Raw genomic sequence first — 26,005 nt, 5'->3', positions numbered from 1 at the left:
AACAAGGTAATATGATGGTTGACAGATGAGGAAAACATGGCCAACAGGTTGTATTGTGAAGTACAATGATGTTTGGCAGCTGTGGCATTGTCCGACAGGATGCTTCTTGCGGTAAATTATTGTTTGCCATTAAGGCAATGGTTGTTCTGAATGAATACAATCAGTAGCAGTTGAGGCAATGGATGACCAGCTGTTCTGTGAGGTAATGACATTTTATAATTAAGGATAAGAAGTTACCACTCAAACCTCCCTGTTCACCATTATCTACTTTTTTTTTTCCCGCTGCTACCAAGGGGTCTGGTAAGTTTTTGTTGACATAAAGAAAATAAACTTGGCCATAATGTCAACATTATTGGCATGTCGATGTTGACCACATTGGCATTCATCATTTTGAAATCTTAATTTGACTAGAATGTCATGAAAGAATCCCTGGTTGTTTAGTTGGAACTTACCTGGTTCCCTGGGGTTTGGTGACTCCATTGGTGTCTTTCGTGTCCACCAGTGATGTCATGATGACTTCCAGATAAAGTTCTTCAGGCGAGGAGAACCCGGAGTAAACCCACGCAAGCACGGGGAAAATATACAAACTCCGCACAGTTAGGGCCATGGTGGGGATCGAACCCATTACCTCAGCGCTGTGAGGCAGTAATGCTAACCATCCATGCTGCCCATCACATGCCGACATTTCGCATGTCAACATTGTGAACGTGTCGACATTCTGAAGACACTAACATATAAAATGTCTGCATTTCAACAAGGTTTACATCATCACTGCCAACCTTATTACTACACCACGAGCATGTGTCGATTAAATGTTGACATTTTCCCACAAGCCACTGCATGAATGTGTCTTTCCAACAGCGGGTCAAGTACATTTAGAGTCTCACAGGTACAGTACTCCATTGTGCTCTCTGACTGTATCGGCGTCACCAGTCAGATGCCTGTGGTTCTGATAATGTAACGGATTCTCTGATGTTTTCCCGCCGTGACATTTGCAGCCACAGTGATCTGCATCTCCGTAATTGTGTGAAGAATGGAAATTCCTCGGATGATATCAGGGTAAAGCGCTGGATATCAGAATTCTATGCATAATCTGGCACAGTGTGTGAATATACTTTTGCAGTCATGTGCCACATTGTATCGCATAAAATTTTTTATTCAACAAATAAATGATGCTTGAGCATGCAGGGTAGCTGGTTGGGAATACATTATACTGCTTTATACGTAATTAAAAAAAAGAATGCTACCAAAAAAAAAAAAAAACATTTTGCCTGTATGCAGTAAAGCATATTGTGCCTGGTTCATGTTTATAAGTAAAGCGATAGAACAAACAACTGGACATGTGCAAAGAGATTTCGATTTGAGTGGGTTATATTTTTTTTCTTTGCAGGGTAAATACTGGCTGCTTTTGCATGCATCCCACAAATGTTAGCATTATTTTTTACACCGCAGTTTAGATTTGTATTTGAACACACCGCTCCCTAATCGGTACTTGTGGAGTATCACGGCTCCCATCGTATAGCATCGTATGCCATATGTAGTGGCATACGATGCGATACGATTTTTACCGATCTTTGAGCATTTTTGCTCAAAAATCGTATGCGATCGCATCGGATGCCATACGATGCGATGCGATGGCACCCGATTTTGCACTGAAATGCATCAAAATGCATTGAAATGTGTATTAAACTTGTGAAATGCCCCCAAATGCCATTTTTCATAGTGCACCACCCCCACTATTAATGTCAACCCGAAGCGTGGCGAGCGCAGCGAGCCCGCGAGGGGCGGCGGTACGCGTCCTCCGACCTTTTCATACCCCCACTATCCACGTCGGCGTGGAGTTGAGAATAGAAAGTGTGGCGAGCGCAGCGAGACACCAAGCCCGAAGCGTGGCGAGCGGACGCGGATACCTTCACAGCTATACGCGTCCCCTCGCGGGCTTCACAGGTATCCGCGTCCCCTCGCGGGGCTCGCTGCGCTCGCCACGCTTCGGGCTCGGTGGTTTGCTGCGCTCGCCACACTCTCTATTCTCAAATCCACGCCGACGTGGATAGTGGGGGTATGAAAAGTTCGTAGGACGCGTACCGCCGCCCCTCGCGGGCTCGCTGTGCTCGCCACGCTTCGGGTTGACGTTGATAGTTGGGGTGGTGCACTATGAAAAATGGCATTTGGGGGCATTTCACAAGTTTAATACATATTTCAATGCATTCTGATGCATTTCAGTGCAAAATCGGGTCGCATCGCATCGCATCGTATGCGATTTGATCGTATGAGATGCGATGCGATTTTTAGCATACGATCTGCATACGATGCAGGTTGTGGGAGCCGTGATACTCCACAAGTACCCCCTAATCTAACTCTCTTTCTGCACATGATACATCTGCCCCAGCTGCAGTGCAGCATGGTTTTGCTCAGTCGCTTGCTTATTTTTGCTTTACTTTATAAACTTGAATCAGGCCCGTTCTATTTTATTAAAGCTTTTATTTAGCATTTTCTCAGTGACCGTCTCGTTCAGCAAGTCACAAGGCAGCTGCTCCCCATGGTTTCAAAATAATTTGACATTCCAAACTATGCATATGTTGTACACCGTCATAGTGACAGTACCCTAATCCCACAACAAACCTCGCACCAGATGGCACACTCTCTTACCAGTGACGGCCTTCGCGACTCTGTCCCTTATGTCTTAGAAAGACAAAAAGCAAAAACTTGTAGAAATAGAAATGAATACTCAAATTCCAAACATTATTTTTAAAATATTATTTGTGAATGTTATTCTCATTGCCACTGCCATTATCTTTTTCCATATAATTAGGGGAAGCATTAATTATGATGCACGCACGGATGGTGTAATGGTCAGCATTACTGCCTCACAGCACTGAGGTCATGGGTTCCATTCCCACCATGGCTCTAACTGTGCAGAGTTTGTATATTCTCCCCGTTCTTGCGTGGGCTTCCTCTGAGTGTTCCGGTTTCCTCCCACAATCATAAAATATACTGGTAGGTTAATTGGTTCCCAACAACAATAACCCCAGAACGTCTGTGTGCATGTACATGTGGTAGGGAATATAGATTGTAAGCTCCACCGGGGCAGGGACTGATGAGAGTGTTCAACTATGCTCTGTACAACGCTGCGGAATATGTGTGCATTACATAAATACCTGGGATGATTATAATAATAGCAGTCATATCAGAAGATCTAGCCTCCTTTTATATGAACATTGCCCTTACAGGTGTGTTCTTATACACCTAGTATCTATATGCCATGTTGCGCGAGTAACCCAGTGCGACTGACATGCTCCGAGGTTGTGCATCTTAGCTGGGCCATGTCTTTTACTGCAGAGTAATTTGCTGTCAGCAGGTGATGCATATCGGAGGGTAGGTTGAGAAACCACCAAGGCTGCTTCATCACCATCTTATGTACGTAGATTCCCATCTCTTGCACCCATGTACAAATATTACACATAGTATGGATCAGTGCCCGCAAGCAATGTAGTTTTGTCAGTGCCAGTTTTATATATGTGTGTAATATCATAATATGTCCATTTGGATCGAGAAAGATGATCAGAGCTGACGAGTCGCCCACGACCTAGACTGGCAGTTTGGTGTGACTTCAGCAACAATGTATGAGGACACGTCTGTGCATGCATGTTCCCAAACCCAGCCCCCCGCACATCCCAGAGTTCCCCCAATCATGGAGGAGATGACCGGCTGTGGGTCTGAGTCTAGCTTATAGTTTTTAAAGGCAATACCCTTTAAATATAGCAGTTAGAGGTTACAGTATTTATTTAGCAATTGAGTAAGCCTGCCCTGGTACGTCTGGAACTATTTTTTGATTGTCATTTGCTCCCATACATTTCCAGGTTTTTGTTCCCACCGGACAGATCAGACAGAAAAATCTGTACGTGTGTACGCACCTTAAGTATGATCTTACGTTAGGAGTGGAAAATCTCACCTATTCCAAAAGCTTTCCAAGGAAATGTATGCACCTCTTCACAGAATGTAATATTATTGTTTGTGTAGTGCCTGTGCCCCTCTACTGGTGGTCATAAGTATTGTATGAAGTGTGGCACCACCCCATTTATACAATGCCAGGCTCTATAAATTACTGGTGGTGCAACATTCTCTATAGAATCATCTTGTGCAAATAGATAATTACTTTAGCTGCCTCAGGACTGTAAAATCCTGCAGGTGCGCTGCACAGCGTACAGGTTGAGTATCCCGTATCCGAGTATCCGTTATCCGAATTATTCCGAAAACCATACATTCCAGAAAGTGAATAAAATTTTTTTTTTTTGCTAAAAACTCACTGGGGACATTTGTAACAGCACTACTGGTGACATGATATGTAACTGGCACTATATATGTGCAAGAAAATGACTGCTTGGCATTCAAATTCAATATCTGAGATAGTACACACATTTTGTTTCATGTTTTGAAACCTTGTTTTTTGAACAAATAAAATATATTTGTGTGTATTTTATGTGGTAATAAAATATATTTGTGTGTATTTTATGTGTTTATACAGCATACATGCAAGATACTTCAAAATACATCATTGAAATATTAAAATATTCCGAAATACGGAATAATCCGTTATCCAAAATTCTCCTGGTCCCGAGCATTTTGGATACGGGATACTCAACCTGTATCTGTATTTCCATGGAGACACTGATGGTCCACCAAATCCACTTTAAAGACCACATGTACGGCCCTGCAGCCTACAGAATTCCCATGCATTACCCTTCATTTCAGTAATAACTCAAATTCCACCCCCAAATGTGACCTACGCCCTTCACTTCATTGTATTCATTATTAATTGTAGTATAAAGGAATAATAAGGCAGGCCTCACTACACCCCCTGAGTCACCTTGCATTAAGCAGCGGTGGTCATGTGACCTTAGGCATAGTTCCCCTCTGGGAATAGAGCTCGGCTCACAGCTGGTTCCATTGCACTTTACAATTAGAAATAGGGATAAACCAAACTGGGTAGTTACAGACAGTGAGATGGTAGGAGGGCCCTGCTCGCAAGCTTACACTCTATAGCCCCTTGCCCATTACTGAATCAAGCAAACCTTCTATTTCTAAAATGATTTTAAACGTGTTTTCCTATACAGTGCTGGCAACTACTATATATTGTGTATTTTATTCCTTATGTTCTACAGCTGTGGGCAAAGGAACAAGTACTGTCCTCTGCACTAGAGAAACACATATGTGAGACACAGCAGCAGATTGTCCGTGGGGTCTTATATCGATTGAGCGGTCTCAGTGAAGAGTAAGTGCCACTTGTTCTGTTTTATGTATAGCTGATTTAGAAAGGGGTTGTCACATGTTTAAGTGCCCTGCACCTGGGGTATGGTTAATGTAACCTCTCCTTCTTCCAGACGGATCTCTGGGAACCTAAAGGGTATATGTAGTGTGCGGAGCCTGGCCATATTAAAAGAAGAAACTGTTTTCAAACCTGGCATCTCCCCCTCTTATCCAGGTTTTTCCAAGTGGCCATCGTTTTTCTTTAACTTTTTATTTTATTTTTGTTGGCTTTAGTTGCTGCAGAGGGTGCACAAGGGCAAACACTTAGGGAGTGCTGCCATAGGTTTGCTACTGATGCTGTGAGAGGGTCTGAAGGGGGACTCGGCACTGCAGTTGCAGGGGTACAACTACGCATCCCAGCATACCTTGACACAGTTTTGCTATTGGGGCATGCTAAAACTGGCAGGGCATGCTGGGATGTGTATTTCCTCAGCGATTGGCGGCCATGTTGAATTGCCTTGTTGTTTAGCTCCCATAAGCAGGACACTGTTCAGCAGTTCGGTAGTCTCCCTCCGTGCAGGCCCAAAGGACAGATACTGTAACTGTCCTTCTTCTTCTCCTGCTTCTGTTGGTTGTTTTTGTGCCATTGAAAGTTCTCCCAGTCAGTTCTCTATATTAATTTTGGTACTTCCTTATCTTTGTAACCACCGCTTACGCTACAGAACTTACGTTCTGTCCACGCCACCATCCTTTAGTAAAGTTGTGGCGAGCGAAGCGTGCCACCAAGCCCAAAGTGTGGCGACAATGGCGCGGACAATGGTGCTCCTTACATAGCGGTTAAGTATCGGCTAACTTAACTGGTGTAGTGGTGGCTGCAACGATGAGGAAGTACAGGTTGAGTATCCTGTATCCGGGCATCCATTATCCGAATTATTCCAAAAAACGTGGTTTTTGGAATCATCCGAATTTTTTTTTTTTGTTTGTTTGTTTTACCCCCCTAACCCTCTTTTCATACTTACCAAGTCCCAGGGCGTCCACAGCAGGCCTCCGGCATCTTCTCCAGGGTCTCCAGCGGTCCCAGGAATGCATTGCGCGAGTGCCGGTGACGTCACCGGTGCGCGCGCACACCCGCGCAATGCATTCCTGGGACCGCTGGAGACCCAGAGAAGATGCCGGAGGCCTGCTGTGAACGCCCGGGGACTGCGTGGACGCCGAGGGACCACCGGACACCATCAGGGGACAGGTAAGTATGGCAAAAAAAAAATGTATTCCAAAAACCGAAAAATTCCCCTATCCGGAATGCTCGTGGTCCCGAGCATTTCGGATAGGGGATACTCAACCTGTACCTTAATCTCTTTTAATTACCACATACACAGATACGTGCCTCCCATTCTCCCCACATTTCCTTGCATATTACATCATTCTGCCTGCGCATAGGCCGAAATATTTAAGGATTTACATTATAAAATACATTTCCATGAAGGAAAAGTACAGTGTATCTTTTTTTAGTAGATGTTGTTTTCTTGCGCTGCATAAAATAGGTCTTAGCATGGGCACCAGTGAGCAGATGGCGCTACCTTGGCCTAGGTGACCTGCGCTAAGCTAGCTGCATGAAGCAGGTCACTGTGATATATCACCAGGACAGGTGCAGCTGACTGCTGAGCCACGGTTAACTAGCGCACACAGCTATCCCAGAGACATAACAGAGCAGAGAAACATACAGTTGTCAGTTTACATTTGTAACACGGATTAAAGGACGTTACTGTTTATTGATCGCATACCTTAACTTAAGGTATGCAATGGACATGACCGACACGATTTTAGGGCTATTTTTAGTCTTTTCCCCGACAATGAAAAAATCGCATACGTTAAGTTAAGGTCCCGATGCAACCGACGCGATTTAATATTGAATGCATTGTATTCAATGTTAAATGCCTATGTAAAACATTGGGGCCAATGTAAAATTGGGTCTCAGGGACCATTTAACATTGATTCCAATGTAAAAATCGCGTCGATCGCATCGCATGCGATTTGGTCGCATGCGATGCGTTCAACGCGATTTTTTGGGACCCGATGGATACAATTTCCATCGCTAGCGCCGTGCTAGGAAACAAGTACTGTGTTTTTATTATGAGGTGGTATGTGATGAGTAAGTATGGGAAATAGTACAAATGGTTGCAGACTCTAGAGGGTAAAGTATATAGGGCCTGATTCAGTCATGTGACATCAACCGCCCACCCTGAGCATCGGCCCGCCTGTGTTCCCAGGGAAATGCCCAGAGTTTTCATAGGGACGACCATAAAATGCTGGGTGTTCCCCCACTCTGGCAAAGCCATTCGCTCCTGGGGTTTGCAAATGTACATGCGCAGGCCCCCCCACCATCAGAACGGCCCGAATTCGTCCCTTTACGATCTGATCTGAATTAGGCCCACAGTGCGAGTTTACAGAAGTGGAGATGTTTCCCGTAGCAACCATCCCATTCTAGCTGTTATCTTCTGGCTATACACATGCTGTTTCCACATCCTAGGTGGTGCAGCATCAGCCGGTCAGTGTCAGCCTCCACGCTGTGAGAGAGGAGATCATTGGACAGGTGAATTAACGCTCTCCCTCTTCGGCAATGTCCATAATGATACATGCCGCCATTACAGGAACCCACTTCACCACTCTAAATAGGGGAATTAGGTCCTGGCAGGTTATGTCCCATACAGTAATAAACCTCCTCAATAGAACTGTAAGTTCCAAAGTGAGGACATAATAATATACAGTATATCACTCTACCGCTATATATGTATATATCTGTGCTTGCAGATCCAGCAAACTTGCACTTCAAAGACACAAGTTCATGCTGAGATCCGTCCTGCGCACGCTCTCCCTGCGGAACATCGCCATGGCAACATTAACACAAATGAGAATGTCCAGGAAGATCGTCATTGTCCAGGAGCTGAAGGAGCAGCATGCGTTGAAGACCTGCAGGTGGCATTTACAGGATGAAGATCAGTGGCAAACCCAAAAGGAGATGGTAATCTTGCGCCTTCAGCGAACCGCTTTTTATTTGACCTTTGCACTTAAATTTTCCATAGGGAAATGAGTAACATTTTCTCTTCAGTGTGTTGTTGTATGCAGGCAGTACCAGCTGTGGGGGGCACCCACCTGTTTGCAGGTTAAGGAGTCTGTTTACTAAGCCTGGGGGTGATGCAGCATAAAGTGAACAGAGATAAAGTACCAGCCAACCAGTTCCTAACTGTCATGTCACTGGCTGTGTTTACAAATTGACAGTTAGGAGTCTGTACTTTCATACCCTCCAACATGACCCATTCCATTAGGTACAAAATGCTCTGTTCCTGGACTTCCCTACCAGTGGCAGTTACAGAGGTTGGACTCCAGCACAGACCAAAATTAAAAGAGGGGGGGTCACATCAACTGCCAGTGAGTCCAGGACAGTGATGTTTGGAGTGGCAGTAGGTATGGCTCCCCTTTTTTGAATATTGGACTGTGCTGCAGCCCCAACTCTGCAACTACTGTACCACTGGTAAGGAAGTCCAGAAACAGATCATTTTGTACCTAATGGAATGGGCCATGTTGGAGGGTATGTACTTTATCTCCATCCACATTGTCTCTCTCCAAATCTTAGTACATAGAACCCTAAAGGCCCCCACACACTAGAACGATTTTTTGGACGATTGTCCGATTTCTGACCGATCATCCAATATATCAACTGATTTTTATTGATAATCGGCCGGTTATTGCCAATTATCGATAAAAATCGGCCAATATACCGGACGATCGGTCGGAAATCTGACAATCGGCCAAAAAATTGTTCTAGTGTGTGGGGGCCTTCAGCCTTGGAGAGAGAAACAGTACAATCAGCTGTCCTAACTGCCATTTTTCAAACAAAGCCTGCAACATGTCAATTAGGAGCTGATTGGCTGATATGTTATCTTCATCCACTTTGTTTTGCCACAGCTTAGTACAAAGAACAAATAGTAAATAGATCTTTAACCCTTTTATGTTCAGCACAAATCTTATCAAAAGTATTTGTGACCCATCGTTCACCAGGTCGTTTGTCTCAGTCACTGTGTGTGTGTGAGGCCATGTATCCCTAACCTGCTGGCCTCCATGTTTTTCGCGTTCTGTACCCAATACTGTACATACGTTCTTACTTACTAGGAAATGCATATCTTAGAAGAGGAGAATAAGTTGGATGAGGAAACATGGCAAGCACGCAGGGACTTTCAGCAGCAGCTACTTTTAGACCTGACCGAAGCAAACCACGGAATTCGGCAACATATGGAACGGGCAATCGGACAGGCATTGGTACACCACGCACAGCAAGAAGCCGCAAAGGCCATGTTGGAAGAGAACGGTGACTTTAAGGTATCCGCCTGTGTCTTTCTTTCAATGGGAGCAGTTGAAAGGGGAAATATATTTACTTCCCTGGAAAATGTTGGTTTTGACTATGATGTTGTACTTACAGTTCTATTTAATACCATGGGGGCCACCCCTTCTGTAATTTATATTTTTGTAACGGCCCAGGTGGATGCTGGGAAAAATGGGTATTCCAGGTCTGGGAGAACCGGGCACCAAGGAGCACTATGTCTTTAAGGCAGTGCAGCCTGTAGCTCCTCCCCCTAATACCCCTACCTGTCCTCAGAGACCAGTTTTTTCCTTGGTGCTCTGAGGAACATTTTCCCTTTTCAAGGAGAGGGCTGTTTCAGCCCTTATTCTTTATTTTTTTATGTATTTTTTTATTTTCATTTTTACAAGTCAGTGCAGCAGCAGCGCTGCCACTGACACAGCGGCGCCTCATCCCGGTGACTGACACGCTGACCTGTCGGCTAGCGTTATATCAGTTACCTCCCTGCACTAGGAGGGAGCCGTGGCCTGGAGGGACAGCACACGGGAAGCGCGGTACGCGGCTCACATCGCTGGTGGGGGGTGACGTCACCGGCGGGTCCTGGCAGTGGCACCCGGCTTATGTCGTGGATACCGGTAGACCACCAGGGTTTTTACAAGTATGAGGCTTAGCCTGTATGGTTCCAGGAGGAGAAGGAGTTTGCCTCACTCCTCCGCCCCACCCCCTCGGCTGTGACTTGCTCCCGAGTTTCCCGTCAAGGGAGCTCCTATCCTCCCCCCTCATAGCTTGCGGGGCCATTTTAGCAGCACTGGAAAATATATTTTAAACTCTTTAATTAGTTTCACGGTGGCAGCCTACGCTGGTAACGTAGGTTAGGCTGCCACCGTGAAACTACACAAGTAAGGCAGCTGTTGGGCTACGCTATTAGCTATAAACTACACAAGTACCGCCAACACTGATACTATAGTTGGAAAAGCGCAGCAGAGGCTATTCTTCCTTAGGCAACTGAGGAAGTTCAACATCCCACAGAAGCTTCTGCTCCTCTTCTACTCCGCAATTGTGGAGTCTGTACTGTGCTCCTCAATACTGGTCTGGTACGGCTCCGCCAGCGAGAGAGACAAGTGCAGACTCCAAGAGGTAGTCAGAACTGCGGAGAAGATAATCAGGACAGTCTTCCCTCTGTCCAGGACCTGTACCTGTCCAGAGCAAAAAAGCGGTCAACGAAGATAGTCAAGGACCAACTACATCCTGGCCATGGCTTGTTTAACCTGCTGCCATCAGGCAGATGCTACAGGGCTATTCCCAGCAGGTACAGTGGAAGCCTAAAAAGTTTCTTTCCTCAAGCGGTTCACCTGTTGACACATGAACTCATGAACACCTCACTGTCTAGTCGCACCATAACCCTTTGCACATAATCTAACACAGTGTCCCCTCGGAATAACTTTCTGTATGACTGTACATGTTCCCCCACCTGTTTATACTGTATGCGGTTTACTTGTTACCCACCTGGCTACTGCACAGCAAACGGGAAAACAAATTCTTATATGCAAGTATACCTGGCCAATAAAGCTGATTCTGATTCGGATTGTCTGCTGAAATCTCAACTACTCAAGTACTTTGTTTTTAAATTGGATTTTGAACAATTTTTTTTTACCTTTTATTGAATAATAGGAGCGTTTGGTGGAAGCTGCGGTGGAGAGCGTGTATGTGACCAGCAGCACTGTTAACAAGTTAGTCCAAAGCTATAATCAGAATATAGAACAGATCCTGAAGGACTGTGAAAAGGAGAAGATCAAACGGTTAAAGGCAATTAAAGGTCATTTCCTGCTGTCCTATTGGATGGCTCTGATATTAATACTGCTGTCATATTGCATCTATTGAGCTAGGGGTCATCAAGAGAACATCCAATAGGTGTCATTAGGTATTTTTGGAAGCAACAGATAAGGTGCTCATACACAGAGCAATGTGCACCGTGCGTTTTGGACTAGATGCAATGCGATCTACTGTAGTTCAAAAAGTACGCACACACTTTTTTGTGCTTTTGCGATGCGTGGGAGGATGCATCCCCTTGCAAAGCAGGATCACTCAGTGTATGGGCCCTATACATAATAACCAAACAGTAAAAAAAGGGGCGCACGTCTGGTTGTTTCCCTAAAAGGTGCTGCTCAAATTAAGGGAAAAGTAAGTTCAGTTGTTTCATTTTTGGAAACAACCACTACAAAACTAGAGTGCCGCCTTCCCCATAGGAGTAAAGTCTTGGTAAATGTTAAATTCTTAGGGGCAGATGTACTTTTCCTTGGAGAGAGGTAACAGAGGAGATAAAGTACCATGTCACAGGCTGTATTTCCATTTCATCACTCTCCAAGGCATAGAACATCTGGGGGCCCCAATTTAATGGGTTTTTTTTTCATTGTTCTTTTCAATACACCCCAAATGTCTTGGTTTAATGTTTCTGAAGTGTACTTTTGTCCTGATCCCTACTGGAATGTGTCCCCTTGTCACCAGCACCAGCTAAGGCCTGTGGGTGGTTTCAGTGATCCGCAGCTTGGGGCAGCTCTACGTTTCAAAAATGCAAGTTACACACACAAATTGTAAGACTGGAGCACCAGGGGTATTATTACTGAACTAATTGAGCATCTTCCACTATCTGGATATTCAGTTGGTGCTGAGTTTTTGCCTAGGTGAAAATTCTTCATTTTTTTTTTACATTTTTTAGATCAAATTTCCATTAGACAAATTCATTTAAGGCACCAAATTTTTGACTAGTCGAAAAACATGTGGATCAGTCAACAGTTTTTTTTAGTAATTTTTCACTAATGTGGTTTCAACTCCATCTGCAAAAATGATTAAACGCCGTTCAAAACACACATTATGTATTTATTTATTTACAGTTTCTTACATAGGGCCGCAGATTCCGTTGCGCTTTACAATAGTAGACAGTGATAAAACAAACTGGGTAACAACAGACAGACTTGGAGGTTAGGGGGCCCTGCTGCAAGCTTACTTAATTAAAAAGTAATGGGTCCAATTATTGCTGTTTTAAACAAAACCAGTTGAATACCCCCAACCACCCAACCCCAGTGTAGCAGGATCCTCATTTTTGTTGGTGCACCACCAATTCAGCCTGCAGAAGTAGTACTGGGAAGATGCAATGAATTTGTGTTTAATTTTTCGGGTCTTCTGTAACTAAATGTAAAAATTATCTGGTCATTTCAGACAACGCCGATACCGCAAAATTACAGAGTAACTACAAACTGTCCAGTCCGATAGTCAAAGAGAAGCTCCCAGCGCCGGCATCCAGCTACGCTCTCCATGAGAGGTTTGTTATAGAGTACACCTACGGACATTTGACTGATTTTTAGAGATTCTGGGCCAGATGCACTAAGCTCCAAAAGTGATAAAATGGAGAGTGATAAACAGACATCCAATCAGCTCCCACTTGCCATGTCACAGACTGTGTTTGAAAAAAATGTCAGGATGGAGCTGATTGGCTGGTTGTTTATCACTCTCCATTTTAGAACTTTTGAAGCTTAGTGCATCTGGCCCTCTATCCTCTCTGTGCATATTTTACTTGACCCATGGGTGGCCCCAATGACAGTACAGTTGGTCCATGTATGTTCCTCCCAAACATATATGATAATGATCCAATTGTAACTGTTCTGCTCCCGGTCATTATCAGACATCCTCATTAAACAGTTTTCTTTATTTCTTCCTAGTTTTCAACAGGATGCAGCCGATGGGTCATTTAGGTTGACCACTATTGGTCGACAGTCAAAAGATGTCCATGCATTAGGTCGACGTGGCCAAAAGGTTGACCCAATAGGTTTTTACATTTTTTTTTCATGTGTTTTAGTTTTTCAAAGCATGGCGAGCGAATGCGGTACACTTTTATACAGTTCACATATGGACGTATGTTGACAAAGACTTCAAACAAATTTAGAACATGTGTCGTCCTTTTCCGCGTCGACCTATTGCTTGTGTTGGAATTCCGGGCCGTTTTCGCCAAGCTCAACTGAAACTCCAGCCAGAATTAAATGTCCTGGCTGTCGAGTGTTGAAAGTGGGCATGTCAACAAAAGCCGCGAATTTAGCAATCTGCAGCTGTTTCTGACAAAACCGCCTCCAATGCTATTAAAAATGGCAGCATTGAATAGGCCCCCGGCAGAAAGAGTGGCCAACATTGAATACCCCCATTGTCTTACAAATGCTGTGAATATGGATTGGGCGTTCCTGCGCAATGACTGGGAGGTGGCCATGCAGATTCACCAAGAGAGTGCGTCTCCTGAGCATGTTATACGGTTTCCTCCGGGTACTCCGGTTTCCTCCCACAATCCCAAAATATACTATATAATTGGCCGCCAACAAATTAACCCTAGAATGTCTGTGTGTGCGTGTACATGTGCTAGGGAATATAGATTGTAACCTCCACTGGGGCAGGGACTGATGTGATCAAATATTCTATATAAAGCGCTGAAGAATATGTGTGCTATATAAGAAACAGTTAATAAAAAATATATACCAGGTCTGCTGTACGATTGCAGAATATAAATTTCCTTTTCTCCATGAAATCCTGCTTTTACGCCGCATAGTAACATCAGAGAAATAACATAATGTTACAAGCACAGCCAGCGCATTGATCTCCATCATAAATAGGGCTGTATATATATGTTCTATTCATAACCTACGAAAACAATATTTACAAATTTACAAATGATACTGCGGCTCTCCCACTGACCCGTGCTTTTCTTTCTCCTATACCTTCTTATGTGTGTCTCATCTGTAGAGCGCTAGAAGGAATGTATTACCTCTGTAATGTACCTTGACTAATGGATCCTAGAGCGCTGTGCACAGTAATACATTCTTACTTATCTGTTGTGTGAGCGCTGCGCTGTCTTTCCTAAGTGCTACCGGTGTCATTTAAACCAATTTAGCTGTTGTAAGTAAATCGGAAGGAAAGCAAAGTGTACACTTCTATACTTTTTGATATTTTTGAGAAGTGGTTTGAAATGTCTGTATGTTTATAGAATAGAGCTATGGGCTCTCACTGATATATATCTATAAGATGTTGTTTCGAATTATGGCAGTACGTCATCCATGCTTGCTAATACTGCCCAGGATGCATACTGTTCTCTGGAATTGGTGGAGATAACCCATTCTATTGCGCCTCGGTTGATAACTTGTTATCTGGCCAAACTGCAGTGTACTAAAAAGGGTTGTCACACCTGTAATGGAAAGAGAACAAAGAGAGGGTAAAGAAACTAGTTATGTTGTCACACCTTCATATTTCTTTTATGTGAGAATAGAAGTACTGTAGTTAGCGCGGTGTGCACCCTTTCTTTGTTCTGCATCCTGTTCTCTGCATGTTGCTCTTCTGCCACCACTGTTCATGGCTGTATATTGCGGGTCAGGATGTCAGGGTGTTGGGCCTTTATGACCCTAGATTGTAGCGCTAGATGAGCCGTTTTGCTTCCTACGGTCAATACAGAGAGGAGTTTTACGCTCACTATGAATGCACTGGTCAGGGTCGGTGAAGTGGGGGTGAGGCCATTGTAGGGCAGGAGATGAAGTACCCCAATGAATATGACCTTAAGAAAGGCAATAAGAAAACAGTAACGAGCTCAGCTATTAAGGTGCGTACACACGGGGCGATATATCGCTCAATGTCTCCTTTTCATCAGCGACCATAGATGGTCGCTGATGAAAAGAAACCTCTACCAGGAGAGCCGCAGAGGTAATCAGCTGATCGCAGGAGCAAGCTCCTGCGACCAGCGATTTATAACGGGGCTGAAACCGGGAGCCCGCACGGGCATACTCCCATCACTGGCAATATGGTCGCCAGCGAACCATATTGCCAGCGATATCAGCCCCTATCGCTGCCGTGTGTGCACGGCTTTAGGAGGACAGAAGAGAGAACCTGTTGTTATCTCTTTGAGTGCCAACATCTCTGTGAGAGTTGGGCAAAATATTGTCAAACAATGACAGCGTTGCTCACAATTGTTATATAAATCCAAATAAAAATGTTTTGTAAACAAAAGATGCTATTTCCTATATATAAGGTAACATTACAGGTGATTATGATGAATAAAATGTTTGCTTGGCAATTTTCACACCTATTTTCACAAATTCACTCGACACTCAAAGGGTTAATATCATGACTACTACTGAACTACTGGGTGCTTGGGTTTCTCATACTGCGGGTTTAGTGGTATAGGAGCTGGTTTCCTGTCACAGGATTATTAGTGACCATACAGTGGGTCACTATTGGCATGTTGCTTACACACTACAGTGGGTCACTATTGGCACGTTGCTTACACACTACAGTGGGTCACTATTGGTATGTTGCTTACACACTACAGTGGGTCACTATTGGCATGTTGCTTACACACTACAGTGGGTCACTATTGGCACGTTGCTTACGCACTACAGTGGGTCACTATTGGCATGTTGCTTACATGCTACAGTGGGTCACTATTGGCATGTTGCTTACATGCTACAGTGGGTCACTATTGGCATGTTGCTTACACACTACAGTGGGTCACTATTGGTATGTTGGTAACAAGCTACAGTGGGTCACTATTGGCACGTTGCTTACACACTACAGTGGGTCACTATTGGCATGTTGCTTACACACTACAGTGGGTCACTATTGGCATGTTGCTTACACACTACAGTGGGTCACTATTGGCATGTTGCTTACACACTACAGTGGGTCACTATTGGTATGTTGGTAACAAGCTACAGTGGGTCACTATTGGCACGTTGCCTACACACTACAGTGGGTCACTATTGGCATGTTGCTTACACACTACAGTGGGTCACTATTGGCATGTTGCTTACACACTACAGTGGGTCACTATTGGCATGTTGCTTACACACTACAGTGGGTCACTATTGGCATGTTGCTTACACACTACAGTGGGTCACTATTGGCATGTTGCTTACACACTACAGTGGGTCACTATTGGCATGTTGCTTACATACTACAGTGGGTCACTATTGGTATGTTGCTTACAAGCTACAGTGGGTCACTATTGGCACGTTGCTTACACACTACAGTGGGTCACTATTGGCACGTTGCTTACACACTACAGTGGGTCACTATTGGCATGTTGCTTACACACTACAGTGGGTCACTATTGGCATGTTGCTTACACACTACAGTGGGTCACTATTGGCATGTTGCTTACACACTACAGTGGGTCACTATTGGCACGTTGCTTACGCACTACAGTGGGTCACTATTGGCACGTTGCTTACGCACTACAGTGGGTCACTATTGGCATGTTGCTTACACACTGCAGTGGGTTACTATTGGCATGTTGCTTACACACTACAGTGGGTCACTATTGGCATGTTGCTTACGCACTACAGTGGGTCACTATTGGCATGTTGCTTACGCACTACAGTGGGTCACTATTGGCACGTTGCTTACACACTGCAGTGGGTCACTTTTGGCACATTGCTTACACACTACAGTGGGTCACTATTGGCATGTTGCTTACGCACTACAGTGGGTCACTATTGGCACGTTGCTTACACACTACAGTGGGTCACTATTGGCACGTTGCTTACACACTACAGTGGGTCACTATTGGCACGTTGCTTACACACTACAGTGGGTCACTATTGGCACGTTGCTTACACACTACAGTGGGTCACTATTGGCATGTTGCTTACACACTACAGTGGGTCACTATTGGCATGTTGCTTACACACTACAGTGGGTCACTATTGGCATGTTGCTTACACACTACAGTGGGTCACTATTGGCATGTTGCTTACACACTACAGTGGGTCACTATTGGTATGTTGGTAACAAGCTACAGTGGGTCACTATTGGCACGTTGCCTACACACTACAGTGGGTCACTATTGGCATGTTGCTTACACACTACAGTGGGTCACTATTGGCATGTTGCTTACACACTACAGTGGGTCACTATTGGCATGTTGCTTACACAATACAGTGGGTCACTATTGGCATGTTGCTTACACACTACAGTGGGTCACTATTGGCATGTTGCTTACATACTACAGTGGGTCACTATTGGTATGTTGCTTACAAGCTACAGTGGGTCACTATTGGCACGTTGCTTACACACTACAGTGGGTCACTATTGGCACGTTGCTTACACACTACAGTGGGTCACTATTGGCATGTTGCTTACACACTACAGTGGGTCACTATTGGCATGTTGCTTACACACTACAGTGGGTCACTATTGGCACGTTGCTTACACACTACAGTGGGTCACTATTGGCACGTTGCTTACGCACTACAGTGGGTCACTATTGGCACGTTGCTTACGCACTACAGTGGGTCACTATTGGCATGTTGCTTATGCACTGCAGTGGGTTACTATTGGCATGTTGCTTACACACTACAGTGGGTCACTATTGGCATGTTGCTTACGCACTACAGTGGGTCACTATTGGCATGTTGCTTACGCACTACAGTGGGTCACTATTGGCACGTTGCTTACACACTGCAGTGGGTCACTTTTGGCACGTTGCTTACACACTACAGTGGGTCACTATTGGCATGTTGCTTACGCACTACAGTGGGTCACTATTGGCACGTTGCTTACACACTACAGTGGGTCACTATTGGCACGTTGCTTACACACTACAGTGGGTCACTATTGGCACGTTGCTTACACACTACAGTGGGTCACTATTGGCACGTTGCTTACACACTACAGTGGGTCACTATTGGCATGTTGCTTACGCACTACAGTGGGTCACTATTGGCACGTTGCTTACGCGCTACAGTGGGTCACTATTGGCATGTTGCTTACATGCTACAGTGGGTCACTATTGGCACGTTGCTTACACACTACAGTGGGTCACTATTGGCATGTTGCTTACACACTACAGTGGGTCACTATTGGTATGTTGCTTACACACTACAGTGGGTCACTATTGGCATGTTGCTTACACACTACAGTGGGTCACTATTGGTATGTTGGTAACAAGCTACAGTGGGTCACTATTGGCACGTTGCCTACACACTACAGTGGGTCACTATTGGCATGTTGCTTACACACTACAGTGGGTCACTATTGGCATGTTGCTTACACACTACAGTGGGTCACTATTGGCATGTTGCTTACACACTACAGTGGGTCACTATTGGCACGTTGCTTACACACTACAGTGGGTCACTATTGGCACGTTGCTTACACACTACAGTGGGTCACTATTGGCACGTTGCTTACACACTACAGTGGGTCACTATTGGCACGTTGCTTACGCACTACAGTAGGTCACTATTGGCACATTGCTTACGCACTACAGTGGGTCACTATTGGCATGTTGCTTACATGCTACAGTGGGTCACTATTGGCATGTTGCTTACATGCTACAGTGGGTCACTATTGGCATGTTGCTTACACACTACAGTGGGTCACTATTGGTATGTTGGTAACAAGCTACAGTGGGTCACTATTGGCACGTTGCTTACACACTACAGTGGGTCACTATTGGCATGTTGCTTACACACTACAGTGGGTCACTATTGGCATGTTGCTTACACACTACAGTGGGTCACTATTGGCATGTTGCTTACACACTACAGTGGGTCACTATTGGTAGGTTGGTAACAAGCTACAGTGGGTCACTATTGGCACGTTGCCTACACACTACAGTGGGTCACTATTGGCATGTTGCTTACACACTACAGTGGGTCACTATTGGCATGTTGCTTACACACTACAGTGGGTCACTATTGGCATGTTGCTTACACACTACAGTGGGTCACTATTGGCATGTTGCTTACACACTACAGTGGGTCACTATTGGCATGTTGCTTACACACTACAGTGGGTCACTATTGGCATGTTGCTTACATACTACAGTGGGTCACTATTGGTATGTTGCTTACAAGCTACAGTGGGTCACTATTGGCACGTTGCTTACACGCTACAGTGGGTCACTATTGGCACGTTGCTTACACACTACAGTGGGTCACTATTGGCATGTTGCTTACACACTACAGTGGGTCACTATTGGCATGTTGCTTACACACTACAGTGGGTCACTATTGGCATGTTGCTTACACACTACAGTGGGTCACTATTGGCACGTTGCTTACGCACTACAGTGGGTCACTATTGGTACGTTGCTTACGCACTACAGTGGGTCACTATTGGCATGTTGCTTACACACTGCAGTGGGTTACTATTGGCATGTTGCTTACACACTACAGTGGGTCACTATTGGCATGTTGCTTACGCACTACAGTGGGTCACTATTGGCATGTTGCTTACGCACTACAGTGGGTCACTATTGGCACGTTGCTTACACACTGCAGTGGGTCACTTTTGGCACGTTGCTTACACACTACAGTGGGTCACTATTGGCATGTTGCTTACGCACTACAGTGGGTCACTATTGGCACGTTGCTTACACACTACTGTGGGTCACTATTGGCACGTTGCTTACACACTACAGTGGGTCACTATTGGCACGTTGCTTACACACTACAGTGGGTCACTATTGGCACGTTGCTTACACACTACAGTGGGTCACTATTGGCATGTTGCTTACACACTACAGTGGGTCACTATTGGCACGTTGCTTACGCACTACAGTAGGTCACTATTGGCACATTGCTTACGCACTACAGTGGGTCACTGTTGGCATATTGATTACCCTCTGCACCAAAGCCCCAGTGTACATAGTACATATGGGAAATACAGAAAACTGGGTTTTTACTGTACTTTCCTGTTAGAACATCCTTCCCATATACTTTATAAAATAATCATTGGATGTTTAATATTTTGTAAGCTTGAAACAACAAAATGATTTGTTTCTACAAAAGATGTGTTTTCTTGTTTATTTATTAGTATGATGAAGAATAGACGCCGACCGATCTTATTAGATCCTTTTTATATCGCTTCTTTGCCCTTTATTATGCCATGCATGTTCTTCGATCAATTAAGTCCTTTGGAATATGACTTCTATAACTGGCACAAGAACAACTCTATTGTACACACACTTTACAACAAAACTACACATCATGGAAACCCAGCGACTGTTTATTTCTTGGTAATGATACCAAAACAACCCGTTGAACAGGTTCCATTATGGTTACTCTTTACTTTTAGATTAATTTCCCAACAAAAGCAACTACTGGAGAAGCTCCGAGTATATCAGTGGAATCGCTTGGACTCCCTGAGACAGAAGAAATCTGTCCTACATTTCCTGGAAGGACATCTGGAAAACAAGCTGAAGGTATTGACAATACTGTGAGATCTACATGGGAAGTTCTAGTGGAATAATAAATCTACCCATATCATTGCTTCAGCAGGGTGCTGATATACGCTTGCTGGGCTGTCAGTCATGACAATGAGTCCTAATTATCATCGGATGACCTACCGACAGTTGGGATTCCAACGGTCCATATACAGACATCGGAATCCCGACTGTTAAATGCCCAACAGTCAATATCCCAACTAACAGGGGTTATCCTCCCTCATTGGGGTCCACGACCACCATAGAGGGAGAATAGAACTTGTGGCGAGCGTAGTGAGCCTGCAAGGGGCTTCGATGCACTCGCTTCCCTGTCGAAGTACCAGCAGTTGGGATTCCGATGTCTGTATACTTACCGTTGGAATCCTGACTGTTGGGGCACCATACCACACCCATCATAAGCAGGATTGTTTATTTTCCATTGAAGTCACCAGAGCAGATTCTAATGCTAATGGGGCCCTGTATAACCCCTCCTATATTATATTTAACCAAGCATCTTTATTGCTTTCTGTGCCACTAATTTACAGCCTGTTGAGTTTACTTTGCTCAACTTGTTATCTATTCTCTTTTGTCATATGTTTTGATACTGTATGTTTCTGATATACAGTATATAGTAATGCGGACAGTCTCCAAAAATCTGTTTATTCTCATCCCTTTACTTTTAGTAACCGTACATTTCCTACAGGAAGCCAATTCCTGCATAAAGATCTGTATTGGAACCCTGCACCTGCTCCAGTCACGCTTCTTACTCTTTCCTACATTTCTCTTCCTATTAGGACACAGAGCAAGACTTCATCGCCGAGCTAGCCACCATGGCTAGGATCCGCCTCACGGACAGCAGTTCTCCTGTGAACAGGACCATACATTCCGGTCAGTTACAGTGTGTCAGGTCAGAAGCCGTGTCCAAGAGTAGGTTGTGGTAATTGTCTCTGTTCTGTCTTGTCATTCGTTAGCAAATACAGAATGAAATGGGGTTTTGGGTTTTCATATTTTCCTGAGAATATATATTTTAATATCTACAAAAATATGTAATCAATAAAGTAAAGATATCTTTTGTTATATAAAATTGTGTTTGTGCATCCGCCTGTTTAGTTTCTTATTATTTTCATGTTCTCTATCACTAGAACCCGGCTATAAAGTTCTCCCCGTGAAGAAAATAAAGTGACCATGTCAAGTCCAAAGAAAGGGAAGTGAATGAAGCATGCTACTCAGCCATACAGCTGACCACGGAACAGAGTATTATGTAAACGACCCTACAAAGTGCGCACTAATGGACCCCAATGGACTAATGGTAGACTCGTTCTGGATTGGTCGCCTACTGTTCTCTTGACAGATCTAGGGCAATAAATATGGTCACAAGTTTTTGTGAATTAAAAATTCCCATCAGGTTTCCTGGTGGCATTGCCATTGTGAGTACATATCATATAAAAACAAAAACAGATATTAAGAAGGACATTCTTATGTTCAGCATCTGAGAAACTGGGCAATTATGTATTATAGAAAAGTAGGGCTATTTCCACACCTGGTCCAGGAATTTATGGATGGATGACAACATCACTTTTTATTTTATACTTATTGGCTCTTTAAGAGCAGTTCCTGAACTGAAGCCTGTCGGCTTTCCTGTGCTCACGGGCAGCAGGTAATGAGTCACTTTGACAGTTCATTTGAGTTTCTTTCCAAAACTATTGTGTGAAATGATTGAAAGTAAAGAGCGCTACTATATGTTGCTGCTCCTCCTCCAGGGAAGCTTCTTTGGCTGTATCAAGATTTCCACCAAGGCTACTACTGAGCATGTGCGGAGAAATCCTGACACTGTGTTAGAGAGCCATAGTGGGAGGCACTTATCTCCACTGGAGACCTATGAATACTTGCTGTTTTAGTTGCGGTTCGAGTATCCTGCAGCACTACCAGCTACCTGCGTACATTCCCCCGGCTGGTGAGCTGCATGACACCCCACTCCATTTAAACTCTACTGAAGTCTACTCCAATGATTAAGTTTTTTGTAGTTGTAGGGCACCCGCTGGTGTGTACAGAAACACTGCTACATCCTCACACCTGTAAGCACACCTTTCCAACAGAAATTACCTCAAACTACTACTTTTCTTCAAGTGCTCCGAGTTTCACTAATGAGTACCTGGATTTGCCCACAAGATGGCAGTGTCTGCCATGGGAGGGCACTTAAGCTCAATGTCCACACAATGGAAATCACTAATTTGAGTGTATTGCTGCCCGGAGTTGTAGAGAATTAGGTTTCAGAGTACTTCTCATTTACCGTCCCATAGAGATGAAAAGATAGTTATGCAAGAATTTGCAAATATTGTTGCTGATCTAGTTCTGGAGCATCAAAGATCTGGTTCGACGATGAGCTCTTACACTTTGGCCAAGACCTCATGTGCACAATGAATGCTCTGGGCCTCACAAAAGTCATTCCCTTTGCTACACAAAAAAGGTGGTCACAGTCTAGATCTGGTCTTCCATATTGGATTAGAAGTCTCAGATCTAAAAATAAACTCAGTCACATGGTCAGATTACCACTCAATTTGGTTCTCCGTTGCAACACCATGAAATAGAACCTCGCCCATGGAATTGTCAATTGCAGCAAATCTGGATCTCTCTTCAGTAATGGGGGCCTGTGAAGATCCGTCTTCCCCAGCCTGTACCTATAGCACGTTCTGCTTCATATTTATTGCTGAATTAAGTCATCTTCCTAGGGAGCAGAATACTACACAACTCACATCGCAATTATTTAAATAAAGATCCATAATTTACATATGTGCCCAGCCAGTAGTTTCTCTAGTCTGTATTTGGGTTTATTTTTCTTTGGAACTATTCTGTTATGAAATGTATACTGTGCCCGTGACCTCACGTGAGTGGGAGGAGCCTCCGTGTAACTGGACAGGAAGTCCAATGCATATAGAGTTGTATTAAGAGCTAAGTATTGCGTAGCAACAGAGGTGGTGTTGGCATTTACTTATACTGAACCTTATTAAAATGACATCAGACAGAGAGTGGTATTAGTCTTAATGACCTTTATTGTATAATCCTATGGTAAAAAGTGGTGCTATATTAATTATAATGATAATTTTGTATTATTACTATTTGGAATTAACCTATGTCAAATCATTTGCATGTTATCATATGCCAGAATTCATATCACAACTTGCTTTTGGGTACTAGAATATTTATGTGCGTTCAAAAAAAGTATCTTTTATCTTTGATGTATGTACAGTCGGGCAAAAAAGTATTTAGTCAGCCACCAATTGTGCAAGTTCTCCCACTTAAAAAGATGAGAGAGGCCTGTAATTTTCATCATAGGTATACCTCAACTATGAGAGACAAAATGAGGAAAAAAAATCCAGAAAATGACATTGTCTGATTTTTAAAGAATTTATTTGCAAATTATGGTGGAAAATAAGTATTTGGTCAAAAACAAACAAGCAAGATTTCTTGCTCTCACAGACCTGTAACTTCTTCTGTAAGAGGCTCCTCTGTCCTCCACTCGTTACCTGTATTAATGACACCTGTTTGAACTCTTTATCTATATAAAAGACACCTGTCCAACACTTCAAACAGTCACACTCCAAACTCCACTATGGCCAAGAGCAAAGAGCTGTCAAAGGACACCAGAAACAAAATTGTAGACCTGCACCAGGCTGGGAAGACTGAATCTGCAATAGGTAAGCAGCTTGGTGTGAAGAAATCAACTGTGGGAGCAATTATTAGGAAATGGAAGGCATACAAGACCACTGATAGTCTCCCTCGATCTGGGGCTCCCCGCAAGATCTCACCCCGTGGGGTCAAAATGATCACAAGAACGGTGATCAAAAATCCCAGAACCACACGGGGGGACCTAGTGAATGACCTGCTGAGAGCTGGGACCAAAGTAACAAAGGCTACCATCAGTAACACACTACGCCGCCAGGGACTCAAATCCTGCAGTGCCAGACGTGTCCCCCTGCTAAAGGCAGTACATGTGCAGGCCCGTCTGAAGTTTGCTAGAGAGCATTTGGATGATCCAGAAGAGGATTGGGAGAATGTCATATGGTCAGATGAAACCAAAATAGAACTTTTTGGTAACAACTCTACTCGTCGTGTTTGGAGGAGAAAGAATGCTGAGTTGCATCCAAAGAACACCATACCTACTGTAAAGCATGGGGGTGGAAACATCATGCTTTGGGGCTGTTTTTCTGCAAAGGGAACAGGACGACTGCTCCGTGTAAAGGAAAGAATGAATGGGGCCATGTATCGTCAGATTTTGAGTGAAAACCTCCTTCCATCAGCAAGGGCATTGAAGATGAAACGTGGCTGGGTCTTTCAGCATGACAACGATCCCAAACACACTGCCCGGGTAACAAAGGAGTGGCTTCGTAAGAAGCATTTCAAGGTCCTGGAGTGGCCGAGCCAGTCTCCAGATCTCAACCCCATAGAAAATCTTTGGAGGGAGTTGAAAGTCCGTGTTGCCCAGCGACAGCCCCAAAACATCACTGCTCTAGAGGAGATCTGCATGGAGGAATGGGCCAAAATACCAGCAACAGTTTGTGAAAACCTTGTGAAGACTTGCAGAAAACGTTTGACCTCTGTCATTGCCAACAAAGGGTATATAACAAAGTACTGAGATGAACTTTTGTTATTGACCAAATACTTATTTTCCACCATAATTTGCAAATAAATTCTTTAAAAATCAGACAATGTCATTTTCTGGATTTTTTTTCCTCATTTTGTCTCTCATAGTTGAGGTATACCTATGATGAAAATTACAGGCCTCTCTCATCTTTTTAAGTGGGAGAACTTGCACAATTGGTGGCTGACTAAATACTTTTTTGCCCGACTGTAAATATATTTATTGAAGGTTTTAAATAAAGATATACCAAGAATGTGTGTATTTCTATATCTGAGCATTGGGGATGTGGGTGGGGAGGTAACAGGTTGTGTGTCTCCTAAAATATGCCCATTTTCTCTAAATAAATAAAATAATGATAATAAATAAAATCCCGGAATGAAGGCGGCTCAGCCCCGCTGGCTTCTCTCTCTCTCCATAGAGCGTAGGCTCATATATCGTTCTGGAATCAGAATCCGCTCTGCAGTTCCCTCTCACCCTCGGGCTCCTGTCTGCAGGCACTTTTGCTGTCCTTGATAGTAAGAGACATCCGCCA

The 26,005-nt window shown here is 44.0% G+C and overlaps 1 protein-coding gene across 1 annotated transcript in view; it reads left to right on the top strand.

Moving 5' to 3' along the window:
- EVC (EvC ciliary complex subunit 1) overlaps positions 1-22,270 on the top strand; it is a 95,686-nt gene extending 73,416 nt beyond the window's left edge. The window contains exons 13-20 of the mRNA XM_083155625.1: positions 5,163-5,272; positions 8,056-8,266; positions 9,415-9,621; positions 11,273-11,417; positions 12,818-12,920; positions 20,708-20,834; positions 21,629-21,722; positions 21,977-22,270. Of these exons, the coding sequence (XP_083011751.1) occupies positions 5,163-5,272; positions 8,056-8,266; positions 9,415-9,621; positions 11,273-11,417; positions 12,818-12,920; positions 20,708-20,834; positions 21,629-21,722; positions 21,977-22,017 (1,038 nt within the window). The 3' untranslated portion in view covers positions 22,018-22,270. The remainder of the gene's footprint in view (positions 1-5,162; positions 5,273-8,055; positions 8,267-9,414; positions 9,622-11,272; positions 11,418-12,817; positions 12,921-20,707; positions 20,835-21,628; positions 21,723-21,976) is intronic.
- Positions 22,271-26,005: the final 3,735 nt, after the last annotated feature.

Source organism: Crinia signifera, chromosome 1 (genome assembly GCF_055691185.1).
Source record: "Crinia signifera chromosome 1, ASM5569118v1, whole genome shotgun sequence".
Lineage (NCBI taxonomy): Eukaryota > Metazoa > Chordata > Amphibia > Anura > Myobatrachidae > Crinia > Crinia signifera.
This window is presented reverse-complemented; position numbering and strand designations above follow the sequence as displayed.